Genomic DNA, 26,497 nt, shown 5'->3' with positions numbered 1-26,497 from the left:
TTAATTACTGCCTGGTAAACTAACACTTCTAAGATGTGTTGAATTCCAATATAGGTTTCATCCGAAAGACCAACATAGCCAACATTTCTATAACTGCAATCAATCTCTGCTAGAGCTAAATAAAACTGTTGTTTTAGTTCATCAGATGCCAGTTCCATCTCCTTGTTAACGTTTTCCTCAATCTGATGGTATCGTTTCTGAGCTGAATTCAATTGCTTTTTTAACAACTTCTGACAGCTCCCATTTTCTGTCTCAATTTGTTTCTGATATTTAGATTTTATTTTTTGCAAGACTTGCTGAACTTCAGCTAAAACCATTCCTTGGTAGAGATGGTTCATGGCTTGATGTCTAGCATCTTGAAGACAAATACATTCTAGTATTGAATTCACTACTGGAGAGACATCCTGTAAAGAGTTGCTAACGCTTCCAGTGTTTAATACCTCAAATTGTCTATCAACAATTCTATTACTATCAAGACTCAAATCATCCTCCCCAAGGTTCTTTCCATTTGTGTATCCATTCTGTCGGAGGTAAACTTCTTCTGCCATCAACTTTCCAAGCAATTTTAATCTAGATGTCTTGTAACTAGCAACCATTTCTTGGAGATCTGTGCTTAAGCTGGTGAATTTTTGATGAGCACTACATACTTTCTTTCGGATATCAGCATTTTTGCAATCAATCTGAACTTTTTTATGATTGGTACATGTCCTATAATAAGTCATCTCTCCCTCTTTTAAGGCAGAATGGGCTACAGTATTAGCAAAAGACTGTATCTTAGGGCTTGACATATTATCTGATTTACCCACTGTGTTAGAAGAATCTTTTCTCTGATAAAATTTCACACCTTTTTGTCTATGACTTAATCTTTTAGTTTGTCTATGTTTAACACAATTAATCTTAGATTGTGGTGGGGACCTGACAAGCGCTGCTTCGGCTTCTATGCTTGACCTACTAGACAACAAATCATTGATGTCACTAGATATGCTACAGGATGGTTTATCAGTGTAATGGCTGCCCACTAACTCCTGTTCTAACCAAGCCTTTAACCTTAAGAGATGTTCATTAACGTTATCAACTTCCTTCAGACATAACTGCATCTGGACATATTCTTGCCAGTTAGCTTCTTGTTCAGCAAATTCCCTACCACTTTCGGCAATAACTTCAGAAGACATTTCATGTGCAAACGCCTCGAGAGACCTCTGATGCATTGGCATATCCATGGAATTCATTTTAGCCATTTGATTTTCTAGCAAGTCTTGAGACTTGGTTGAGCTTAAGCAACTTTGAAAAGAACTATCAGATGTGTAATCTAATGCCTGGCCATTGGGAATTACAGGGTATGACATAGGTATGGGAAGCTTTTCATTTAGCTGTTTTTGAAATTTATTAACAGTGTTACGTGAGCTGTCTAGTGCACTGAGGACACTTGTTAGCATGGTTGTGACAATGGAAATGAAATCTACTTTGTTGTTAGTGCTGCCAAAAAAAGAATTCAAAATGGCTGGATCTGCATTACATGCAACCAGTTGGTTAGTATCAAGTTGAAGTAATTTGGAGTAAGTAACTGAAACATGAAGATGAATATCTTTCAAAAGACATTCAACGTCAGATACAACAGTTATGCTTTTTGTCCGTACCTGATTAAGATCTTCAGATACAGATTCAAGTCTGTTTTTCAAGTCGATAACCTCTTGCTTCAGCATTCGCTCTGAGGTGCACTTGACTTGATAAGACTTACGATTATCTAATTCTTTTGCTGTAAGATCTACAAGTTTTCTTGTAACCACCCTTAGTTTCTCTTCTGACTCATCAAGTTTGTTACCTGTGCTGCTTACACTGCCATTAAAGTCCTGTACAGAACTTTCCAGCTCCTCGGATGCCTCTCCACCTGATGATGTATGCACCATTGTTTCTCCTTGACCATTCTTCTTTAGTGTATCAGACACAACTTTTATCTTACCCTCCAGGGAGGTTGTGTCATTTTCTTGGGCTTCCATCTCCAATTCAACATCTTCCAATTCTGTCTCCAGCTCTTTAAGTTTCATTTCAAATTCACGGCTACTTGATCTACCTTTAGAAAATTTAGACTTTTGCTCTAATGCTATCTTACGACTAGCATCCCTCACCTTACGTTCAGCTGCTGCTAATTTGGTTGTTAAATCTTTGATTCGAGAACCCATTAGTTGAATTTGCTCTTCCTGACTCTTTTCCATTTTCTTGAAATCCTCTTTAGTTTGAATATGTTTAAATTCAAGTTCATCAAAACTGTGCTGTGCTTCTTTCAGTTCTGTCCGCAACTTCTTAGAATCTTTTTCAAATTTTTCTGATTTTGATTTTCCTTGTTCTTCCAAAAGCTCTATATCGTGTGTCTTTTGCAGAATCTGCTGTTCAAGCTCTGCAAACCTTTTGTTATTCAAATATTCCGCTTCATTCATTTCTTTTAACTTTTGTTTCATCTGTTCAACATCAGACTTTGTTTCATTATCTTTTTGTTGTAAATCTTCTACAAATTTGACAGACTGTTCTTCACTTATTGTTTTTAGGCTTTCAAGTTCTTTTTGTAGTAAGGCAATCTCTTTTTCCAAAGCAGCCTTACTATCCTTTACAACAATAAAATCTGCCAAAGATGTTTCATACACTGTCTTTGCTTCTTGAAATTCATTCTCTTTTAAGTTCAATTGATCTATAAATGTTTTGTTTTCTTTTTCCTTTTCCAGAATCTGTTCCATTAATTTCTTTACTTCATTTTCTCTTTCTTTCAACTGCACTCTTAGATTTGGTAAATCAACACCTTCTACAGATGGTTCACTATTTAATATTGCAGTTTCTTTCCTTTCTACCATTGCTTCTATTTGTTTATTTCCATCTTTGTTTGTGTCAGCCTGTTTTAATAGTTCTTGTTCATTTTGCTTTAGTTTGTCGCTTACATCTTCTAACTGCTTTAAAAGAACTGCTTTGCTATATCTTTCTTCCTCTAGTTCCGAAGACAAATTAGCACCACTTGTTTTTTCATTTTCAAGAGCTTCCTTTAACAATTTTAACTCTCCTTTAGTATCTTCTAATTCCTGCTCTAGTCTGACTGCTGAATCGTTACTCTGTACTGAACCTAGATCTCCCTGAGTTTTCAAAACAATCTGTGCAAGTTCATTCTGTAGTTCTGCACATTTTTGCTGCAAGCTTACATTAGCAGATTCATTCAATTCAAGTTCATTTTTCAAATTCCCAACAACTTCATTGTGAGTAACAAGAGGTATCATATTAGCATCAGCTGCCAGTTTTAATTCTTCTTCTGCAAGTTGCAACTGATTTTTCAAGACATTATTTTCAGCTCGCAGTTTGTCTTTTAATCGCAGATATCGTTTCTCAAAACGTTCTTCATTTTGAATAACAACAGTCTCACTTTCTTCAAGTCTTCCGCGAGTGTCCGTTAGCTCAGCCATTAGATCATTAATCAACTGACCCGATTTACTCTGTCGTAAAAGTGTCTCTAACTCGCGCACTTGTTTAGCTTTGATGGTTGCCTGAGATTCTGCTTCTTGTAATAGAACTTTTTTATCACCGATTTCTTCTTCCAAACCATCAATTCTATCATTCAGTTTTTCAATCATACCAGTAACTTTTTCGCGTTCTAACTTCATTGTGGTTCGATTTTTGCTCAGTTCATCTTTAGATTTTGAAAGCTCTGATTCAAGTTGGACACAACGATTATTTAATGCCTCTATCTCTTCAACTGCTTGTTTTGATTGTTCAAGGTTTACTTTCTCAACATCTCTCTGGTTTAACTCATCAATCATTCGCTGTTTTTCATCTTCCAGGAAGTTTTTCTTTTGTCTAAGCTTTTCCAACTAAACGAAAGATAAAAAAAAACCAGTTTAATGTACTTCTCAAAGGTGGAGTGGAGTTATTTATTACAAATTAACAAACAAAATTATTTATTTTAAGCATTTGTCAATTGTTTATTCTTGGTTAGCGTTAAAAGAAAATATGGTTTACCTGTGTCTCATACACTGATTGACCTTTCATGACTTCTGACATTTCATCTTGGTGTTCTCGTATCAAACGGTCCATTTTTGTATTCAGTTCCATTTTCTGCTTGTTTGAATTTTCAAGATCAGTTCTTGTGGATGTTAACTGTTCTTGTAACGAATCAACCTAAAATAGAATATTGTATAATCAATATAGGTACTAAAAAAAAGTAATGGGTTTTTTTAAGAATCGACAAACAAAACTTTTCAGTCAATCCTTCCACATTTCTAAACATATTTACCTGTGTTTCAAGAAGTTCCACTACACTGGTATCTGGTGATGTCATGCTGCTTTCAGATTTTTTCAACATCTCCATATCATCTTGTTGGGTATCAAGAGATGCAAGATCTTCTTGATGTGTTGATTCTGGAGAAGAATATTCGTTGGTTTTAATTTTCACTTTCTTAATGGAGGATTCTTTTGATGTTCTCTGTCCCATGACAATACTACTGCTACTTTTCGACCTCAGAATACCACCCTCTTTTGAAGCTTTCATGCTCTCCTCAATGTCTTTTTCCATACGATCATCTGTTTTTGACCGTGCACGTCGTTTGTTCTTTCGTTCACGAGATTTCTTTGACAAATCTGGAAATGATACTTCTTCAGTAGTTGTGTCTTCTAACACAGTAGTTCTAGTTTCAGATTTATCAGAATCTAGAATAAGTTTATCCTTTTCCAGATCCGATTCTATTTGACTAACATCATCAAGTGTGTCTGTATCGTCTTCTAGCTTAAGTGAAGAACTCGTTATAGGGTTTCTAGATGGAGGCTGACTCATATCCTGTACTTCTGATGTTGCTGCAATTGTTTTTTCCACGTTTACATCATGACTGATGTCACCTTTGCTGTTTCCAGATATGCCATCCACATCACATGGACTAGATGGTGATTTGTCGGCCTCACTTCTGGCAGTTGCAATCGCCTTGTTAATAGCTTGCACCCAGTTATTTTTTATTCCACTAGTCATAGCTGCTAATATTATTGAGTAGTTTGGAGTCTGAAATGAATGAATAGATAACAAATAAATATTATTGTCAATGGTTAAATAAAAAATGTTCACAGGAGAGTTCCAATCATTCATTCTTTCCTTTATTTAATATACAGTATAATATCACCAAGCATGTTTTTTTATTTTTAGGGATCATGTCAATATTATTTTACTGCAATTACTTCAGTAACTACATTCCATTCAATCTTTAACCTGTTTATGCAATTATTTAGCAATTTATAAAAATTAACACTATTTATTGCAATGACTGCCTCATAAACTTATGAAACTAAAATCAAAGGTTTTTGCAGTAAAAACAAATGTAGTTAGTACAGTAGAATAATTGACATGATCTTCAATATACATTACCAACTATTCTTCTATATCTGAGACAAGACACAGTTTATAATTTTTTCTTCTTCTTTATCCAGAATTATTTTTACTCTCTCCAATAAATTAATTATTTAAAAATTACATAAGACTTTGTGTTGCTGAGATAGAAAGATATAATGTTGGTATTGTTATATTTCATGTCAACCGCATCACATAGCATTAGCTTTCTAATCTGTGTCAGCTCTAACCTGCTTTCTTAAATCTGTTTAGTTATTATTAATGTGTTTTTTTTCTTGGAAAATAAATTGTTTTGACTTACTCGTATTGCAAAACCATAGTTTCTGCTGACAGTCGTTGAGCGTGCCTCGATGCAGTTTGCAAGTTCAATAACACCAGACAAGCTACAATCCTGATAAAAACAAACAAATTAATATTTTAGAGACTGTATATTATTGATCTTACACTGTGCACAAATTTCAGTTGATAATAAATTATAAAAAAATAAAAATTGAAGACTGTAATTAAAGAACATGCTTAAAATTTTGACAGAAACATTTGTTTTCAATTAAACAAAATGTGTTACCTTTTGCTATAAAATGTGGATTAAATGTAGCAAAATGCAACATACAGTAAATACCACCTTGAGTAAAGTTTTTCAAATTTAAGAAATAAAACATCCTGAATATTTAAGCATTATTATATTTGCCAATAATAGCTTAAGAAAATATTTAAATATATATTGATATAAACAAAGACTGAAAAAACAAACTATAAAATATAAAACAATTACATCATAGGTATATAAGTTACATATTATCATAAATGAATAAAGCACTGAACAGTATCAATTATTCTAAGCGATGGAAACTAGAAATATAAATATAAACAAACATAAAACAACAACAATTACTCCAAATGAACTTACTAACTTTATATCATCCAAAAACAAAAAAAATCATTCAGTAAGCACAAACAAACGCATTACAGTAGACATTAGTATCCTATGCACAAACTGCTTCTGAACCAAAGTCTTTACTGTGTGGCTAAACTTAAGAATGCTAACTATAGTCATGCTAGCCTGGCTATGAGTAAACAAGTACCTCTATTTTTGGCATTCATGTTCCTTTTAACAGGTCCTCATTATTAAAATGAAAGTTAAAATTAAACAAAGTTTCTAAATTTACTGAGGGTTAGAATAAGTGAAAATAGATATTGCAACCAAATCGAGCGTGTGCCTACGTCTTGGGATTTGAAAGTCTCTGACAGGCAAAACCCAACCTGTCGAAATCGAGAGCGGTTTTCAAGATTGACTTTTAACATCCTTTGTAAGCTCGACAGGATCGAGAACATTATTGAAAAGAGATGTTACTACAAGAAAACAAACTGAATGGAATGACGGAGTGTGGCAGCTAAGGCAGGGGCATATTCGTACTAGGCACAAACTAGTACAAACGAAAAAATAATGTGCGCACAATTTATGGAAAGTTGCGTCTGCAAAAATCGCAAGAAAACAATCAATTAGGTATAGACTTAGGCACACATATTACCAGATGTGTTTTTAAACTAAGGTATACCCTTTCTATAAATAAATCTAAACAAAAGTTAGTAAAACCAACGTCAATATTTGTTTCCACAACAAAAATGACAACACAGACAAATCCAGATTTGTTTCCACAAAAACTAACAGCAAAGAAATAATGTTAACAATGTCTTATCAAGTTTCTACAGTAATTTCCAGAAAAAAGCAACAAACGGAGTTCAGTTACGAGCAGAAATAAAGGAACTAAAACAGTAGTAGTAGTCACATAAGAAGTAAATATATGCAGAAGTCGTTTTGGATGGTCTGCACACTTAATCCGAATACCATCCAACAACATTTATACAGATTTAAGCCAACAATATTGATCACTACTAAGTCACTGCCACAAGCAATTGAGATACTAAAACTTGTTTTGCATGAAGATGGGTTTGTTTAACAAAATAAAGTTTGCTAATTCTAGCCTAGTAGTCAGACAGCTGGCAGAATAAGCAGTAAATTTATCATAGTTGAGCTGTACAGTAATCTAAGCAAATCTTTGATTATATATCATAATGTTAATGTTCTCTATTAAAGATGTTCTGTTTCCCCCAAAACATAAGAAATAAAGATAAATAAATTAAAACTAGACCATTTTGAAGTTTTAATAAAGTTACAAAACCAGTTAAACAGTTAAAATTAACAAGAAACCAGCCGACAACTGAACTGAATTTATAAAATATTCTTTCAATATTAATAACCAAGATTAATCGTTATTGCTTCAAAGAAATACACAATCTTACTTATTAATTCACACAATCCTATTACTTTTATAGATAGAGATAATCGCTAAAATGGATTATATTATAAAGGTGAACGACATGATAACAAGCCGTGTGTATATCCAAGATTACTTGCAAATTCTTACATAAGAGGCAAAATGTGGTACAGATTTCCAAACTATATTTTACACAATTTATCAGTATACGGTAATACTGTTTTTTTATAAGGTTTGCTTATTGGAGTTGTTGGTCTTACGCCAAGCTAATACTTCTAAATTCACTTTAAATTAAATTTCAATAGGATGTTCTATTTTTATTCATTTTATTAATAAAAATAAATTGTCTGTTGGATTTAGATGGAAAATAAGATATCATTTTGTTTGAAACAATTTGTTTTTATTATTAAATTAAGTTTCACCTCAAATTTGCAGTATATAACAATAAGCAACAAAGAAAAACATTTTATTTATTTTATTTTATTTATTCGACTACTCACCAACTCAGTTAGTGAAGGATCTGGACCAACAGGTGGTAAACACCTCTAAAACGGTCCAGTCCCAATTTGCACAGTGGCTGTGTGTGACAGTGGCTGTGTTTGTGTGGACTAGTACACCGTTTAAAATTAATTCCTAATCCCTGTATCCCCTTAACTTATTAAAACAAAATTTAAACGTACCTCCTCAGCTTGCTGGTCTTTGTAATACGTTAACTTGTTGTCGCATAACACAAACCAGTGCTTACTCCAATCCTAAATTAAATAATAAAAATAAGTATATAGAATTATGTTTCTAGATAAAGAAGGAAAAAACACAAAGGACTTAAGGAAATATGGGACTAAAGCAAAGAAGATATGATTAAAGTTTTTCCTTTTAAGAATTTTGAAAAACAAATTATTGACCTAATTCAGATATAACCTTTTATATTTTAAAACTAAACCTTCTTTGTTTCAATTAAAATTGTTTGAAATGTGGACACAAAACACAAAAGATAGAACTACAGACTACAGCCCACCTGGAATGTACCAAATACCACGGGAATAAGTCAACTTTTATAATTTCCTACGGGAAGTGGCGGATATATTACATAAAAAACAATAAGCTGAATATACTGACCAACGGATTCTCTACGGGAATACGCTAAAGATTATCAATATAAGTGGGTCTACTTTGTCGACGATTGGGACTAGCGTGACCAGTCATAGTGCTTGGTTATCGTAATTTTTACCAGCAAGTTTTTGCTTATATCATATTATGAGGAGAATGAAAAAGAAACTTGTTTGCGAGTAAAATGTAACCTGGGACAATACTGTTTGCTAACAATGATATCAGCAGTTTGTACTAAAGGTGTTGAGAGAACCAACTGATTTCAAAATAGATATTAACAGGTCACAATATCTTGTTTTTAAGTGTGTCCGCACCATTTGATTGGTTGATTTTCATTTCATGAATTATTTTCTCCCATTTCAATTGCATGATGGGAAATGCACCTATACAGTTTACTTAAGAACAATAGGTTGTTTTTTAATAGTTAAAATAGGAAGAATAATTTTATTCGTTAAAAACTTCACTGTTCTATTCAACTCATAAACATTAATTACTTCTTGATTTGGTAATAGTTAAATAAAAAGAATAATTTCATTCGTTAAAAACCGGACTGTTCTATTCAACTTATAAACATTAATTTACTTGCAAATTTTTAATAGTTAAATAGGAAGAATAATTTCATTGATTGAAACCGGACTGTTCTATTCAACTTTAAACATTAATTACTTGATTTGGTAATAGTTAAATAGGAAGAATAATTTCATTTGTTGAAAGCCCGACTGTTCTATTCAACTTATAAACATTAATTACTTGATTTGGTAATAGTTGAGTAGCAAGAATAATGTCATAGTTAAAAACCTGACTGTTCTATTCAACTTATAAACATTAATTACTTGATTTGGTAATAGTTGAGTAGCAAGAATAATTTCATTAGTTAAAAACCTGACTGTTCTATTCAACTCATAAACATTAATTACTTGATTTGGTAATAGTTGAATAGGAAGAATAATTTCATTCGTTAAAAACCTGACTGTTCTATTCAACTCATAAACATTAATTACTTGATTTGGTAATAGTTGAATAGGAAGAATAATTTCATTCGTTAAAAACCTGACTGTTCTATTCAACTTATAAACATTAATTACTTCCATATTAGTAATTGAATAGGAAGAATAATTTCATTCGTTAAAAACCTGACTGTTCTATTCAACTCATAAACATTAATTACTTGATTTGGTAATAGTTGAATAGGAAGAATAATTTCATTCGTTAAAAACCTGACTGTTCTATTCAACTCATAAACATTAATTACTTGATTTGGTAATAGTTGAATAGGAAGAATAATTTCATTCGTTAAAAACCTGACTGTTCTATTCAACTTATAAACATTAATTACTTCCATATTAGTAATTGAATAGGAAGAATAATTTCATTTGTTGAAAACCCTACTGTTCTATTCAACTCATATTAACATTAATTACTTGCATTAATATCATCAGCATAATTAAATCTAACTATTTATTAACTGTAACTAAAATATGAGTCAATAACTTATTATTCACTTTATTAGAAAGCTTGTGGGACAACAATTATTATACTGAAGTTTACAAATGGTTAATTAGTGACTCAAATGTTAGGAATGTAGAAAGTTTTATTTAATTTGTGAATCATTAATTTGATTAAATATATTCATAAATGCCAGAGTGGTTTATATAGTGTAGTGTATAGCGCAAAATTCATGGAACAACTTCACTGATTAGTGAATTAGTGTATGAATATTCATTAGGTTGTACAGCACTTATAGTTGATTGGCCAATCAGATCTGTATGGTAATGTATCTTGATTGTATCACAATTTCATTGGGCAAGTAGATTAATTAGCTAATGAATATTCATTAAGTTTAATTTAATAATAAGAATTGTTGGGACTGCCAGAACATTTGAATGCTTTTTATAACATTCAAAATATCATATTTCAAAATCAAAACCAACTTTAATTCTTCTTGGCTGCAAACAATAAAACATTGGATCTCGTACAAAAGTCTTAGGGTAAAAAAAATTAGAACAATATATCTGTAATCTATTTGTAGAACTACATTTAGGGTTGGGCATGCCATCTCAAGTGAAAGCACTTTGTTTCTGTTTGAGTATCCCAGGTGGGATACAGAGCCATAAGAAGCAGATCAAGAGAAATCTATTTATAACATCGTCGATCATCTCCGAGGATTACAGATCCTGTGTTTTGATTGGTTGAGACTTGCCATGTTTCACCTGGTTAGGAAAGACACTTGGCATATAGTCATCGTACAGTCATTCCGTCTACTTTTTTTGATTGAATGATTGAAAAAAAAACTTTTTGATTTTGAACATGTTTAGCGATGAAGGGTTTGCAATGTTTTTTGGATTAGAATGCAAATGGTAAATATCATAATGCTAACTAAGATTTGATAATTAGGGTACCTGTGGCAGCAACTGATAGTTCTGAACTTCTTTTATGTGCAGAAATATAACGATGTTGCTAGAAAGTTTGTATTGGTGTACTGAACACAAATATTTACAGGTAATTATTTTAAGATAAAGTATTTCCCCAGAAGACAATTGATACATTTTAACCGAAACAAAGTAATGCAATGTTACACTGAAAATATTTGATTAATTAATTCACACAATATGAAAAATGTTAATTTAAATAGTAGTAGTAAAAAACATTTATCTATCTCATTTCTTACCTGTTCACTTTCACCTTGTTTAATTAGCCATCCTTTTTTCAAATGGAAAAGACCCTGTAAAATAATATAGATGAAGATGATTAGGAAAAATAAATGTTAACAAAAAAGTTGATATTTCATATCTTTTACATGATAGAGGGCGACAAACTGTTTTTTTAAAGAATAAAACCAAAACTAAAAGAGTTCTAAGAAGTAATCAGTGATATAGCATTGATAAAAAATCCTTATCGTCAAAATGAGATTTGGGAGATTTAAGGTGCTGAAGAATGGAGCAGTGAAAATGGTTCCTCTTCAATTTGTTTTTTGGTGTTTTTTTTTTAATGAATGATATTTCATGACTTTTTTTTCCTGTTAAAGCGTTTAGAAAAATTTTAATTGTGGTATATATAAATTATGTAAAGTGTTATATGAGACAACCACATTTATTATTATTGGTAATTGTATGATTACTTGACTAGAACCAATCTACATGACCACAATTGATGACATAACATGTGAGACTTGGCACATTTGACTGTAGAGTTTCTATTTCCTATTTTTCAAATCTCCATCCTCAACAAACACAATCCCTTCAGCATTGACAAAGCTCAACAGTTCTAATAATATAATAGTCTGATGGCAAACACATTGAACGTTTTCAGCATTACAAACACTTAATACAAAATCCTCATCAAATTCAATTCCATATGCTAAAAATAATCTTAACAAAACCACAATTGTCGCTGTCATGCTTAAAAGATTTCGCATGGACAAACCCCAAAACACCTTTCTGGCAAAGGAAAATGGGACTGATGAAATACGTGGAAACAGGTGGGACAAAATTACATAATAACCTGGCAATTAATAGCTGTCTTACTAGATTAAAAGTGTAAACATCTTGAAAGGTATTATGTTTTGTTGAATTAAATTGACATTGAAATGGTAACCACTGGTTTTCGTGAGTGTGAATTTAACCAGAAAGGGAGGAATCTGAGGAGCAGACTTTCGTTTTTGATCTGATAATTATTTCAATGTAATATTCAATATCTAGGTTGTCGATTGTTCGGCCCTGGTATGGTGAAAAGAATCCTTCGAGAATTATGCTCAATTCTTTTGGTAATCACTAAAACATGAGCTAATGTGATGAAACAATTTTGCCAGAAGAACATTGTGTTTCTTGTTATCTAAACGTAGCTTGATTCCTTGTTTGTTTTCTCGTCAAATCTATAAACAATCTTCAGAAGAAAAAAAAACAAAACAGTATCCCTAATCTTAGATTAAATTTTTAAACCCATTTACCAACAAAAAAACGCCAGAATTCAACGTGGCACATATGTAAACATTTTCAAGTTCATCGCATTAGCAAAAGAAAAGTGGCGACAACAACTACCGTGTACACCTGGGCACGGTACGTAGCGGAAATTCATAATTTTCTTTAAAAATACTAACCCCTTATGGCAACTAAGCGATAACAGTCGTATGAAAAAACTTAAAATTATTTGATACATAAATGTTTTATATGATCCCTAGAAAGTGAGGATAGATTAGGCAAAAAAAAGATGTATCGGATGAGTTGTTTAGTGAGATGCAGGAGTGATATTGATTTGAGCATCAACATGCAGCGCTAACTGTATACAGTCAATAGCCACCATATGTGATCTAGTATCACGCGAGATGGTGCTGTTTTTGCAACCAATCGCATCTGTACTGTATCTCCACATATGGAATTATCTGTCCAGTATCATAGGCAAATGCTTTAATACAGTATCACATGTAGTGCCTGTATTATGTTACGGTTAGGTTGGCCAAATAACATGTGATACATATATGTCACTGTTTTACAGAATTTGCATGGTACTGGACATAGATACAGTACCAAGAATTGGCTAGTAATATATTTAATTTATGGTTAAAACTATTGTTGGACTTTCTGCTCAGTACTGCAGTAACTTGTTTAGTACTAGGCCTACAGTAACTTGTTTACGAATTCTTGAGAATAAAACACTACCTGGGAACCACGGACCTTGACTTTTAACATTTGGTTGTACGAATCGTTTAACTTTGTTTTTTTAAACGCATGGCTGCGAGAACAAGATTAGATACCCAATGGATTGCCAAATCAGATAGCATTAAAGGTGATTTCTATGGTGGCTTGGTGTTTTGGGTATTATGTACGCAAAAACAAAAGGATCTCATTTTGAGGCATCCTGTTAATGTGGGACTAAGGTCAGTAGGTCATACGCAACTTGAAACTTAGAGAGCCAACAAATTTAAAAAATAGTCAAACTTTAAGTTTGATATCAATTTAAATGTTTGAAAGATGTAGAAAAACATAAAAACATTCAACAAGGAAAAGGGCTATTATTATTATTAAAAGTAATTAAATTATTATAATCAATTTAAATAAATATAAATTAATATCAAACAAGGTACTATACCATGTTACAACTAACAAGGGAAAGATGAAAAACCATAGATCTGCTTCAAGCAATTACCTAAAATAAGTGAAGATAGGCAGGCCATGTTACAAAGGCTCTAGGACAATCAACAAGCAGGACCACGGATTGACCACCAAGGATAGGTAAAAGGAAAAAAGGTAAACCCAGAATAAGATGGAGGAATGACATGAGAAAATATAAAAACTGGTTGATAATAGCAAAAGAGATAAATAAATGGAGAGCTTTGGAGGAGGGATATGTCCTACAGTGGACTGACAAATCTTGAAAAAACAAACATTAGGTCAACTTACTGGAAAGGTCATCGCAATCTCTTTTCGCTTCAACATGTCGTCTGCCTCCGAGAGGTTTGGATCAGAGTTACTACGTTTTAATTTTGGTTCCTGAAAAAAAAAAGAAAATGTTTTCATGTTGAAAGAATTGGGCAACATAGTAATAATTCTGTGATTACTAAGGAACATTCATATAAAAGACTTTTTACTGTTATTTTAGAAAAATATTCTGCAGTTGTACTACCAAATAATAAATATACAATAGAATACACTAAAAAAAAGTTTATCTGATGACATTAAAATGATGACCTTTCATTTTGTAAGAAAAAAAATCATGACAAGTTTTCGTTTGAAATAGAGGAATATAATAAAATGCTTCTATTTCCATCGTTTTGAAACTAATATAATTTCAAATAATTAAAAAATAATAAGGGACTTAATACTAACTGACACAGAAGTTACGTAGGTAAAACAAAAATTTGCTCAAACTATTTAAAATAAACCTTTTACTTTCCTATTAGCGAAACTTTAAACCCCAATACACGGACACACACGAGAATATGAAATTGACTCAACATAGCAACACATAACTTATCGTGGCTAAATATAGAGTAACCTAATTACTTTTCAACTGTGAATTTTCGTGGATAACATACCTACGCAACGGTTTGTGGAAATATAAAAATATGAGAGTGACTAATGATAAGTTCCCATCGCAAGAGGGACATTAAATCTACAGCGTTTTACCATATTTGGAAATGCTTGTGGAAGGTTTCGACATCTAGGGACTTGCTTTAAGGTAGGTGCGTATCCACTCCCAGGTCAAAATGGGGAGGTGACAGTCCATATCAACATTCAATAACCAGCAGTGGTTTAAAATATATGATAGCCTTGCATAACATTTCTCCAAATCAGATAGGGATAAAAACAGTTAATCCGTCTAAAGCTCATTAGTAATAATCTTGTTATAGAAGTCTGAAAGGTAATCCAAATGATGTAATGTGGTATAAACATCATGCTGGAGTTTCTAAGCCAGAATTTAGTGAACATCAACATTTAGATTATATAAATCTGCAGCACATGATCATGCTATTTCTTACAGTCTGGGTATTTTTCCATGGTCTGGGTCCAAGGATGAGGATAACTTAGTCTAATCGTGAAGAAATCTCAATCAAGAAGGGCAATATTTGTGTATTTTGAAAATCACAACATTATCACATTTTGCAACACAACCAATCAGTAACATTTAATCAGCCAGAATCTTATCAACATTGAATGCAGTTAGAGCTGTCAGGATTGGTTTAACTGCTGTTCAGGATTGGTTTAACTGCTGTTAATAACAAAATAATTATGATAATAATTATTAACAGTGGAACAAGTTTGGAATAAAATAGGATTTAATTGGTTGGTCTTCAGTTAACAAAAACAGGGAGCATTTAATTTGCAATGATCAACTTACAACCTAACTACATCAGGTAAATTCATTGTGCAGGGACATTGTGATGTGCTTCCTCACCTCACGACCAATGACACCATACACATAACTTCATTTGTATCAACTATCAAATCTAAATTATCTATGTACATATTCTTATTATCATCATTTTTCTATGTAAGCTCTTCATTTCAACTATGAGTTGTATTTTGAGTATTAAATACAAAAATTAAAATTAAAATTAAAAATAACATTTTGTTTGTTTAAATTGTTTTCATTCTTAATTCCAATCATATTTATAATAAACAAATTAGTCATAATCTTCAAATTAATACTTTCTATCTTAACGCATCCATTTACTTACATGCTTAAAGCAAGGATGGATATGGTATCATATGTACTTGTCAACAAACATACTTATCTGTAATACCCATATGCAATAATTATTATAATTCTTTTGATTTTACCCAACTGCAGGGTTTTCCTACATTTAATGCCCGCCAACATGGCAAGGTTCTTTAGATTCATCATAAGCCTGAAGCATTTATGAATAATATGGTCTTATCTGATAAATAAAATTAACTAACCAACCTCATATAAAGCAGAAGCTCTTTACTTTGGAATACAAAAATAATATTGACCTTAAATGATTTTAGTAAGTGTTAATCTGCCTTAATTGTTTAATCTATTTTTTACTGTTGTACATAGACAAACATATTAACCACCTCTTGATTGAGATTTCAATAGACCACAAAGATTTCCTGTAGACTAGTTTTAACACTGTGACACAGATCTTACATTCAAGTGTAGAGCTTCAATAAATACCCTTATCTAATATCTATCAAAAAATTATCCATATTGGTAGGTTTGGTTTGGTCAAGAACATAAGCAGTTTAGCTTAAAATTATTTAATTGTGTATTATTATTAACCTAAAAATTACTCATTCAACAACTTTCTTCAAGTGAATAACTTATATTTTGTTTCAGAAAATCTAAATAACTCAAAATTATGATTTTGTGGCTACAATTTAAGCTATAGATTGTGGAATATCGGTATTACCTCAAGGTTGTCTTATAGGTAAAAAATTCTACACTAAATGCATGTGAGACCCAGGCCATGTAGCATAATATAACTTTGACTGAGACAGCAGTTCTTTTCTCTGCTTTTAACTTTAATGTCGCCCTTTCCTTCAAGATTCACTATTTGAAGGGATGTGAACAAATAGCACCAAAACAACTCCATGAACGGAATACATCAACAGTTGAATATCAAGTTCTTTGGATAAAAGTAGCAAACTAAGGTTACCAAATTCAGACAATTTTTACCCATCTAACCTAAAAATTACATTTATATTGTATCTAATCTGGGAAAGTAAGACGTGACAAATATGTCAAAATGGGAGTATTATGTAATGATTGCTAAACATACAATACGCAGAGCACTGCCACCACTTTTTGATCGAAAAGCATGTTTGATTTAAGCGTGACAATGCAGATTAGACTTAGCATACGTGCATGTGGTATTCTTGAGGATACCCAGAACAGGATGCTGGTTTATCGCTTGACATTTACACGGTGAACTTTCACCTAAATCACATAACAGAAACATACCAGTACAAAAAGTGTTTAAATGTGTTTTCTGCTGGACATATCATTTTCTTCTTTTGATGTACCATCTTTGTATTAATATTGCAAAAATTACAGGTTCTAAGGAACAAAGCCATTGGGGTTGTTTACAAAAGCTATCACAACAGATAACATACTTCTGTTTTGGTACTATGTCATTGTGTAATCAATACTTGGGAAACACTGTTAAAGTAATGTACCATTGTCTGATAGGGGTGTATACTCTATGTATAGTATTTTTATGTATTCATGCTGTAGCTCTCTTCTCAGAAAGAAATAAGCCAATGTCAGTTTATCCGGGTAAGCTGGGCACTAAATAGACAGTTGTTTTGTTCTCGGCACAAAAACACTCTTGTATGCTAATTCATTAACCAGGTTAAAATAATAGCTTGGATTTTCACTTTAAATTGATGTTTGACAAATTTGGCAAAACAACCACTAATATAACTTAAAAAACTGATCAACATCATGAACTGATAAAAAACGGATTGTTAGAATTTACAGGTGGTTTCGCTATCCCGCATGTTACAAATTATTTGGCAGAAAACTTGTTTTTGGTGTTAGAATGTTATGCACGTACAAAATATGTATGAACATACAAAATATGTATCCACAAATGTAATTTTAGCATGAATATGAATTGTTTTTTCTCATATCAAAATATTCTTTTTTATAATGATGCAAAAATACAATATACAAAAGAACAAAAATAATATATTTTGTAACTCTTAAGTCTTATATGACTAAAATTTTACAAACAGTATGTACAGTATTGTGATTGATGTTTATATACTTGACATTAGTTACATGCACAGAAAGATTACTTTTGAGGCTGAAATTAGCTAAATTACATCTGGAGAATATTCCTAGTAGTACTAAAATACAAATTTACCATACAACTATAAGGTAGTATGATTGAAAATAGAATTTTTAAAATAATATGAGGTAGTATATTTTCTAACTTTCGTCTTTTAATAAACTTCATTCTAGATTACGGGTGCATTAACAGGGAATAATTTCGCCAGTGTAGCATAGCAAAAAGCTATACAAAACAACCTTTTTGCTACACATTTGTACAAAAATACAATACAAAACTATGTTTCTCGAATCAAAAATCAGTTTGATTGGCATTATTGCTAAACAGAATTTCGAAATGAAATTTTTCCCTGATTAACTACAACAAAAAGACGACATATTGAAAATAATGTCAGACACATCACATTAGGTTTCTCAAAACAAACAAAAACAGTTAACAAAATGATAATAAAAATATAATTGAACTTACCAATTAAATAATATCATCATTACAGCAAAGTAAACAATTACATCAATTAAAATATTATTTAAAACATTTAAATTAAGACATTTTCAGAAAAAAAAAATGAATCGAAAAATTTCACTACCTACAGATTTTCCATTGAAGGCTAACTGTATATCAGATCATAACCAATCATAGCATAGTCATGTGATGAAATCCAGCCAATCAACAACATCCACAAGAAACTTTAGACTAGGACAGACGATATCCAAGACAGTAGTTCTGTGTAAAGAGTGAGTAAACTAGCCTGTGTAAGGAAGAGGCTTTCCTTCCAAGCAATGAAGGGCGTACGAGCCAACAATGGTATTAAAACAAATCCTACGCTATGATTTGATTGGGCGGTATTTTGTCTTATCAGTTATGAAATACCGTTGGGATTTTTATCACTGACCTATCAGGTGTTAAGTGATGTCGTACCAAAGCAACTCCCACTTCAACCTACTAGGTATCCACTCGGGAGGATGCTTCATAGAATATAACAATACACGAAACAAAAATATGTATTTAAACCAGACGGTATTAATATAATTGATCTAAGTACAATTGGATGAAGATGGCGTGGACTTCTATTTCAGAGAAAGTTTACAGACAGTTACTACAACTTGTTGCTAAATTTAACATTTAATAGATATTGTTTATTAATAGGCAATAAACCAATTCCCTAAACAACACAAGTCAAAGACAACACAATTATTGTTGAACTGATCGGTTTAAATACAAAAATATTATTTATATAGTTAAATGGACGGTGGGGATAAAATACTCCAGTGGGGCAACGCCCTACTTCAGGATGAATATCTTTTTATGAGGACACAGTTTAGGAAAAGGTAAACATTACCATCACCATCAGTGGACATGGTAAAATATGGACAAAATAAACAATGTGTACAGGATGTACAAGGCTATTTAGTGGGGGTAACTTAATGTTGCAAATATGAATTACGTGAGATTTTAATGCTCTGAAAATTGAGTTCTTGGCAGATTTACAATCCTTAGGACTAGTAGAATATCATCAATCGCATTTTCCCCAACATATTTTGGCCGGCATCTTGAATTTTAAAATGACACCTATATTGGAACATGAACATCATGGTAACTCCTATTTTGGACCATGTATGAACTAAATTTTGGTGTCAAATCAAAACTGTGCGTATGTTAGAATGATACAGTACCAAAAACTTGGATACAAACAACTTAAACACACTCCTACACTCTCATCAAGAGACATGAAGAGAGCTTCCATTGCAAGATTTGTTCATAGATGTGGTGAAATAAATTAAACAATTTTTTTTAAAGATTAAAAGATTCTTAAATTTATTAGTAAAGTTGGAAATTTTTTAATGCAGGTCTTTACTACTAGTTAATAAAATTTGTAAAATGAATGAAAAGAAACAGATTTATATTTCAGTGATTCTGTAATATCACCCCTGTGCAATTTGCAACAAAAGGGTCTCCCCAAGGGGTTTGTCATCTGTCATTTCCCTTTCCTCACAGGTAAAAACAAAATTATCGACAAAAATAAAAATTAGACCTATATTTTTTACATTTAATATAATTTTGCTTAGATAAAATTAATTTTACAGTCATCGGTTAACTTCCGTGCAACAATAACACCTTTTACAAAAAAAAAAATCCGCAAAATAGTCGCCAAATCAAAGTGCTCCCCACGGGACAAAAGTAAACTCCCCTTCCTACAGGTGACAAACACTTTTAGGCCCTGACACAACATGTCTTTCTCTTTCTTATATCCTTCCTTCCATTCTCGAGTTAGATGGACTTGCATTGTATTGACTTGTCTGACCTAATTCCCATTGCCTCTGTGTGTGTATTTAGTAAACAAGAATTACAAAGCAAGTATAAAACTCTGCCTCTTGGGAGAATTATGAATATCCACTATTATGATTTTGCAATTTTGTTTCCATCAATATTTAATCTACCATATTTAGAAAATGATAAATCTTTAAAAATGTATACTGTATGATCCATAAGATAAAGAAATTCATTTTGGGGAGACTGGATTACAAGCCAGAGAGCAGTATATAGGAATTATTTTGGAAACTTTCGATTGACGACCAAACTATGTCATACTAGTGCATTCGGACGCGTATCCGCTCCTCACCTCGACATAGGTTTGATGATTTCTAGGTCGAGGTTGACCTGACCTAGGTTGGTCGTTGGTCCTCAGTCGTCCCGAAGTGAAATACTCAACTCTTTCCTTCTTAGCTTTGGTTAAAAGTCATCATCAAATAAATAAATAATTGATTAATTTACTGTATATATACCACTGGGTGGTTTGGGATTCCTTATGGCTGTCAAATTTATAATCTTAGTATTTACTATTATGTAAAAATATAGTATATAATACCGGCTTTACCACGTTGAAACACCGGTTCTTGTCAGATCACCGAAGTAAAGCAACTTTGGGCCTGGTTAGAGCTTGGATGGGAGACCATCTGGAATAGCGGGTGCTTTATACGAAGCTTTGGTCCCGTTAGGCATTTGAAATCCCCTGCATCTAGTATCTGCCTCAGAAATATTGGCCCATGCCTTTCCTCTGGTCAAGGTGGACACTGGACGAGAGAAGCCCTTAATCAATCAATCAAGGTGCTTTAAACAGTCCTGGCTTTGTTTGTATCAAACCTGTTAGTGTCGGTAATTATCGCTGTTGGTTTCGATTGAATAAAATAAAAAAATAAATAAATAAAAGTAAAAATAAAAAATGAATGTTGGCAGGGCAGGTATCAAATTTCAGGTACGTTCCAAATCACAACACCGCTACCACACACTTTATCATACACCTATCGCACATGTTTTCCATTTTTGCTTCAAGTTGCACTCGTTGCCGAGGGAGTTTTCACTCGATTTCCTGTTTTCAATTCTTTCTAAAATCGAGCATTTGCTCACATCTATTTAATCCATCAGATATTAGAACCATCCGCGAGATATGTCCCAGTTTTCCTTTCTTTTTTACTTCATTCCCTTTCTTGTCCATTCTTCGGGGAGGGGGATAACACATGACTCAGAGGTGATCATCGGAAGTTCTCGGCAAAAACAAAACAATCTTAAGTTCGATTTTCTTTTCTAGTTTTCACATACATTCCAGCAATTACCGTGGAAATTACATCTACGTGGATACAACCGTGTCCACGCGTATTACCATCACAACCAAAACCATACGTTCCTAACAGGTGTATTTCATAGAAATAAAACGTTTCCTTACAGATAGAAAGTTTATTAAGTGGAAAGGTTAAATAGACTAGGTTAAATAGACATGTAATGTTAAATAGAGTCAACAAGTATTGTAGATTATATGGAAAGTGGTTTTAAAACTTTAAAAGACCATAGAACATACATGACTTTCGTAGTGTTAAACAATTAAAACAGTTTACAAACTTTAAAATTAAATTTGTCTAATAATCAAAGTTGAAAAGGTAATAATACTACTAAACCACTTTGGAGATCAATGCTTATAAAAACAGAATAAACTAAGAATTTAAGACAGTGCTCAAATATACAATCAACACTGGCCAGACTTAAAACTAATCTATTTTGTTACTAAATAAAACTAAATTAGTCAATATCAAGCTAGAAGGCTAATTTTAACTAAGACTACAAAATCTTTTTATCTACATGCTAATTTTAAGTGACAGAATACAAATGTAAAAACTTGTCTGCAGGCTGAATTTAATTAATTCAACTTGTAAATTCAAATCATGCAGATAATAATTAAAAGGTGAAGGCTAATTTCTTTCTTTTTTTGCAAACAACACATCAAGTTAAAAAAAAAGTAAGAAGTTGGACTGACATTGACAAGTTCAATATCATCTTTTGATAAACAAGTTATTTCTTGGTTGAGTGGTTTTGGAGTCATTATTAAGTATCTTATGTCAATCAAATCAATATTTTATACTTCTTATTCAATACCAGCAGACATTACGTTCTTCCTTTCAATCTCGGCCATCAAACCTAACTCTTAAAACCATGGGTGTGGTAAACTCTTCCCTAATCTTTTAACTTTCAGGGTTCCATTGGCACCCTCAGGGTTAGACTGCGTCACCCTCATGTTCTAAAGCCACCCTAAGGGGTATACTGCATCACCCTGGTGTCTTTAAAGTCACCCTAAGGGGTACACTGCATCATCCACAGCCAACAGGCACAAGTCTAGTCTGTGCATTATGTGTTATTTTTCCTGTTTCATCTATATTACATACATATTACATCAGTTTTTGGTTTCCTTGTTGAGTACCTGGAGTAGCTGATGCATCAATGTTTGATCCTCCTTGTCAGTTATCATCTGTCAATCAGTATATTTCAGCTGTCAATCATCTTGGGCTGCCATGCATTCATGTCCTCGCAAACAAGGTCTGGTAGCAGGGTACTATACTGTACTCCTTGTTTATACCTTATGGACAAATTCAAACTTCTTTGGACTTTGTAAGATAGATTGAAAGTGATGCCCAATAGAAGTCACCCACTCAGTAAATTCATCAATAATACAGTCAACACTCCCGATAGCGGACACTCTTAAGGTTTCTGGTAAAAAACTATTGTACTGTAGTGCGATTCTACTGGAGGTACAAAACAAAGCGCAAAGCTCAAATGACTACTATTGCGTAACATAAACGATGCATTCTGGTCAATTGAACTTGTTAAGACATTTTTAATGAGTATGCTATAAACAAAGATCTTTTTGTTTAGCTTTCTTCATCTATTCTATATTTTTATATTCTGACTATACACTGATGTATTCTAATCTATTCAACAAGCTTGACCAGTATATTACCGTAGCTAGCTATGGATTGATTGAATAATTAATGCCAATGGTTTTGTGAATATTTCCTAAAAATGGTTCCTGGGTATTGAACTGATGCTATAGAATAAAATTTTTGTTTAAAATAAAAATCTAAGCCCAAACAAAAAAAGCACATTTACCAGTATGTGTAAGTACAGTACCAAGTGGGCTGACACCAAGGGTGCTAGTAACATTCACACCTACAGTGAGCCTAAAAGGTGTACCAGCTAACACAGGCTTAATGAATTCAACAGTAAATGAATACATCCTGGCCCGGTAAGTAGAATTTTTTTTAACAATACTGGACTGATAAACACTACTTTCACTTTGAGTTGAGTATGATTCTTAGTCTTAGCACATCGTTTGTTTGACCTTTAAGTCAGCTAATTCTAAGTTTTTTTCGTGAGAGGATGTTAGTGTTGACAGTGTGGACAGCAAGTACCAGGAGGCGCAAACCAATCAAGATTTGAAAATATATTAAAATAAATTAAGCGCTTGAAAACACTGAGCGAAATAATTTAACAATTCAAATTTCATCCTATATTGATTTTGAAGATTTGAAGATTTTAATATAAGCTTTTTGTGATCTTACCTTTGGCAGCCTATTGCAAAGTATTTTATCTAAAATTACTGTACTACCAATTTTGATATTAAAAAAAGTCTCAGGGGTACGAAATATATCCGGATTGAAGCAGCCATAAAACGGGGAGCATAATTATAAAACCATATACAGTATTAAAAAAAACCTTGTAACTTTACAAATTCATGGTACACAGACTGTATATACAATTTTTCTCATAGAGACAGACAGTTTACTTTTTATTCACTTTCTCAAGATTAAAAAAAAATCTTGACCACAAAATAAAAATCATGTCTTAAAAGTTAATTCAAAACATATTTACAGAAAAAGTAAGTTGGTAAAAATAAAATAACCCTTTCCTGCTTTTCAGATCACAATGAGAAATCGTGGGAATCAAAGTGAAACACACAACTGAGAGATCAAATCAACTCTCAAAGGACTGCTTATTCAACGTGAAAATGTAATTCCATTTTCAAAAAAAAAAAATCTAAATAATATAATTATCTAATAATAAGCTAACCAATTATTGATTTAGCTGCGAGGAAATTGTAAACTAAAAACGCGTTCACAAGTTGTGCTGGTATTGCAGTAGCGACAAAAAACTTAATGGGAAGGAAGTCGGTCAACGAATCACAAAGGTACGTCAACACGCAAGGTAACATTGTCGGCAATGTTTTCATCCAAAATGAGTTTGTGCCAAATTCAACTTACCAACAGAAACTACTAGATAGCAGAATAGATTTAAACAATTTTGAGGTAAATATAAAACAGGAAAACAGTTTCTACCTTCTCTCTTGATGGTATAAAGGAAAGGGTGTAGCTAATTATAAAGCCACAAGAATAAAAGGAAATCAACTGATTATCTTTTGAAATTATATTGCACTTGACTAGTGCCCTCAATATTTACCATTACTGAAGCAGTTATGACGCATCTCATTTATCATCATGAAATAGAGGGCGGCATCATATGTATAACAGTCTCGCTTACTTTGACCATAACACTCTTCCCTGCTCTGACAAATATTCAGACCTGGCACTGTCAGAACCATTCAATAGGCCAATTTATTTCATCTTGAAATAGAGGGCGTCATCATACGCATAATTCTTTTCGCTTGTATTCTTTCTTGATACACGCATACAAGTGTGGCATATCAAATATTCTTAAGTAGGCCGGCCGCTACTTCCTGCCTGAAATACTAGCTCATAACTTCATTTTATGATAGAGGGCAGTACATCAATATTAGCAAAGCATGAGAAGTTTACCTGCTGTGTCAATTATATTTTGAATTTATCAGTTTTGATTGTTATAACACCTTACCAAATTTACTAAATTTTGATCCTTGGGTTCACATTAACTTGGTACTCGAAGGGGCAAATTCTGTACATGACTGTACATTATATTTTTACAAACTGATGAGCATGTGTACATAATATTTGACATATTAAACAAATGTACTCTTACCTCTTTGGGTTCGCCATGAAGCTGTACATGAAGACTGCCATCAAGCGTGTGGCGACCTTTGCGTTCTTGAGCATGGCGACGTCGTTCTATTGTCCGTCTGCTAGGAGATGGCGACTCTCCATCCAACAATGATTTGTTGAACTTAAACTTGCTTTTACTTGAAGCATCGATCCGATCTAGCTCTTCTGTTGATATAGTGATGTTTGAATCCTCCGCGCCCTGCTCAATTAATTTTAATGAGTTGCGTCGCTGCGTATCATGATCTCTTCGCATGATAGAATCAGAATCAGGCGAGTCTCTAACCGGAGAATCCTGGATCGGACTGACATTCCTAGGGCTACCAGAACCACTATCCTTGCAGTTACTTCGTCTTGTTAATCTACTACTCTGAGCATAATCGTTCACGTTATTATTATTCCGATGAAGGCACGTATCGGATGACCGTATTGGTGTGGACGTGGTAACTTTCTCCTTCGGTACATTCTTAGCAGAGCATGACCTGCTTAGTTTAGTACCAGTTTCTTCTACCAGAGGTTCAGCACGTACATGTCTTGCAGAAGCAGATCTACTTAAGTTAGTTGATTTTCCACTACGTTTCTTCATCCGTGAGACAGCATCGTTGTTCTTTTTCGATTCCTGACGAGGTGAAGGTGATGATAACGAGCTCTGTCGAGAGCTTCCAGATCGATACGTGTCATTTCTAAAGCATTGGTCATCATCCGTATCAATATCTGAGGAACTAAATCCATCAAAGTCTATACTTGCAACAGACCTACTGAAAGCAAAGGAAAAATATTCAGTTTATTCTTTCTATTTTATTTATAACTATTTATATACTTTTCCCTTTCAAAATCAAATACCTAATCAGCCACATATTTTTAAACAGATGAATTTATCAAAGTTAGTTCAGAAAAAAAATGTGTGTGTAATTAGTTCTGCCATTTGGATGATGAGAAGAAGAACAATGAACAGTAGTTGAGATAGGAGATAAGTGAGATCACTCAGGCTAAGGTTCTTTTACCTAATCTAAAGAATATTTTAAGGGCATTCACCTAGCTTAATTACCTATATACCACCCACACAAACAATAAACTTCCTAGTACTGTTGAACTTTTTATTGTACAAGCTATACAACCTATTTGTAGCTACATCTATGAAAAT

The 26,497-nt window shown here is 32.7% G+C and overlaps 1 protein-coding gene across 3 annotated transcripts in view; it reads right to left on the bottom strand.

Moving 5' to 3' along the window:
- The window catches only part of LOC140060218 (uncharacterized), an 80,842-nt gene that overhangs the window by 9,135 nt on the left and 45,210 nt on the right, over positions 1 to 26,497 (bottom strand). Inside the window, exons 7-14 of one of the 3 annotated variants that reach the window (XM_072106340.1) lie at positions 25,337 to 26,111; positions 14,145 to 14,234; positions 11,417 to 11,470; positions 8,322 to 8,393; positions 5,667 to 5,756; positions 4,268 to 5,023; positions 3,994 to 4,152; positions 1,638 to 3,845 (exon numbers count right to left, since the gene is read on the bottom strand). In XM_072106340.1, the coding sequence (XP_071962441.1) occupies positions 1,638 to 3,845; positions 3,994 to 4,152; positions 4,268 to 5,023; positions 5,667 to 5,756; positions 8,322 to 8,393; positions 11,417 to 11,470; positions 14,145 to 14,234; positions 25,337 to 26,111 (4,204 nt within the window). The remainder of the gene's footprint in view (positions 1 to 1,637; positions 3,846 to 3,993; positions 4,153 to 4,267; positions 5,024 to 5,666; positions 5,757 to 8,321; positions 8,394 to 11,416; positions 11,471 to 14,144; positions 14,235 to 25,336; positions 26,112 to 26,497) is intronic. The other 2 variants (XM_072106356.1, XM_072106348.1) reach the window with 2 other exon arrangements.

The sequence above is a fragment of the Antedon mediterranea genome, chromosome 1, assembly GCF_964355755.1.
Source record: "Antedon mediterranea chromosome 1, ecAntMedi1.1, whole genome shotgun sequence".
NCBI classification, from domain to species: Eukaryota; Metazoa; Echinodermata; class Crinoidea; order Comatulida; family Antedonidae; genus Antedon; species Antedon mediterranea.
This window is presented reverse-complemented; position numbering and strand designations above follow the sequence as displayed.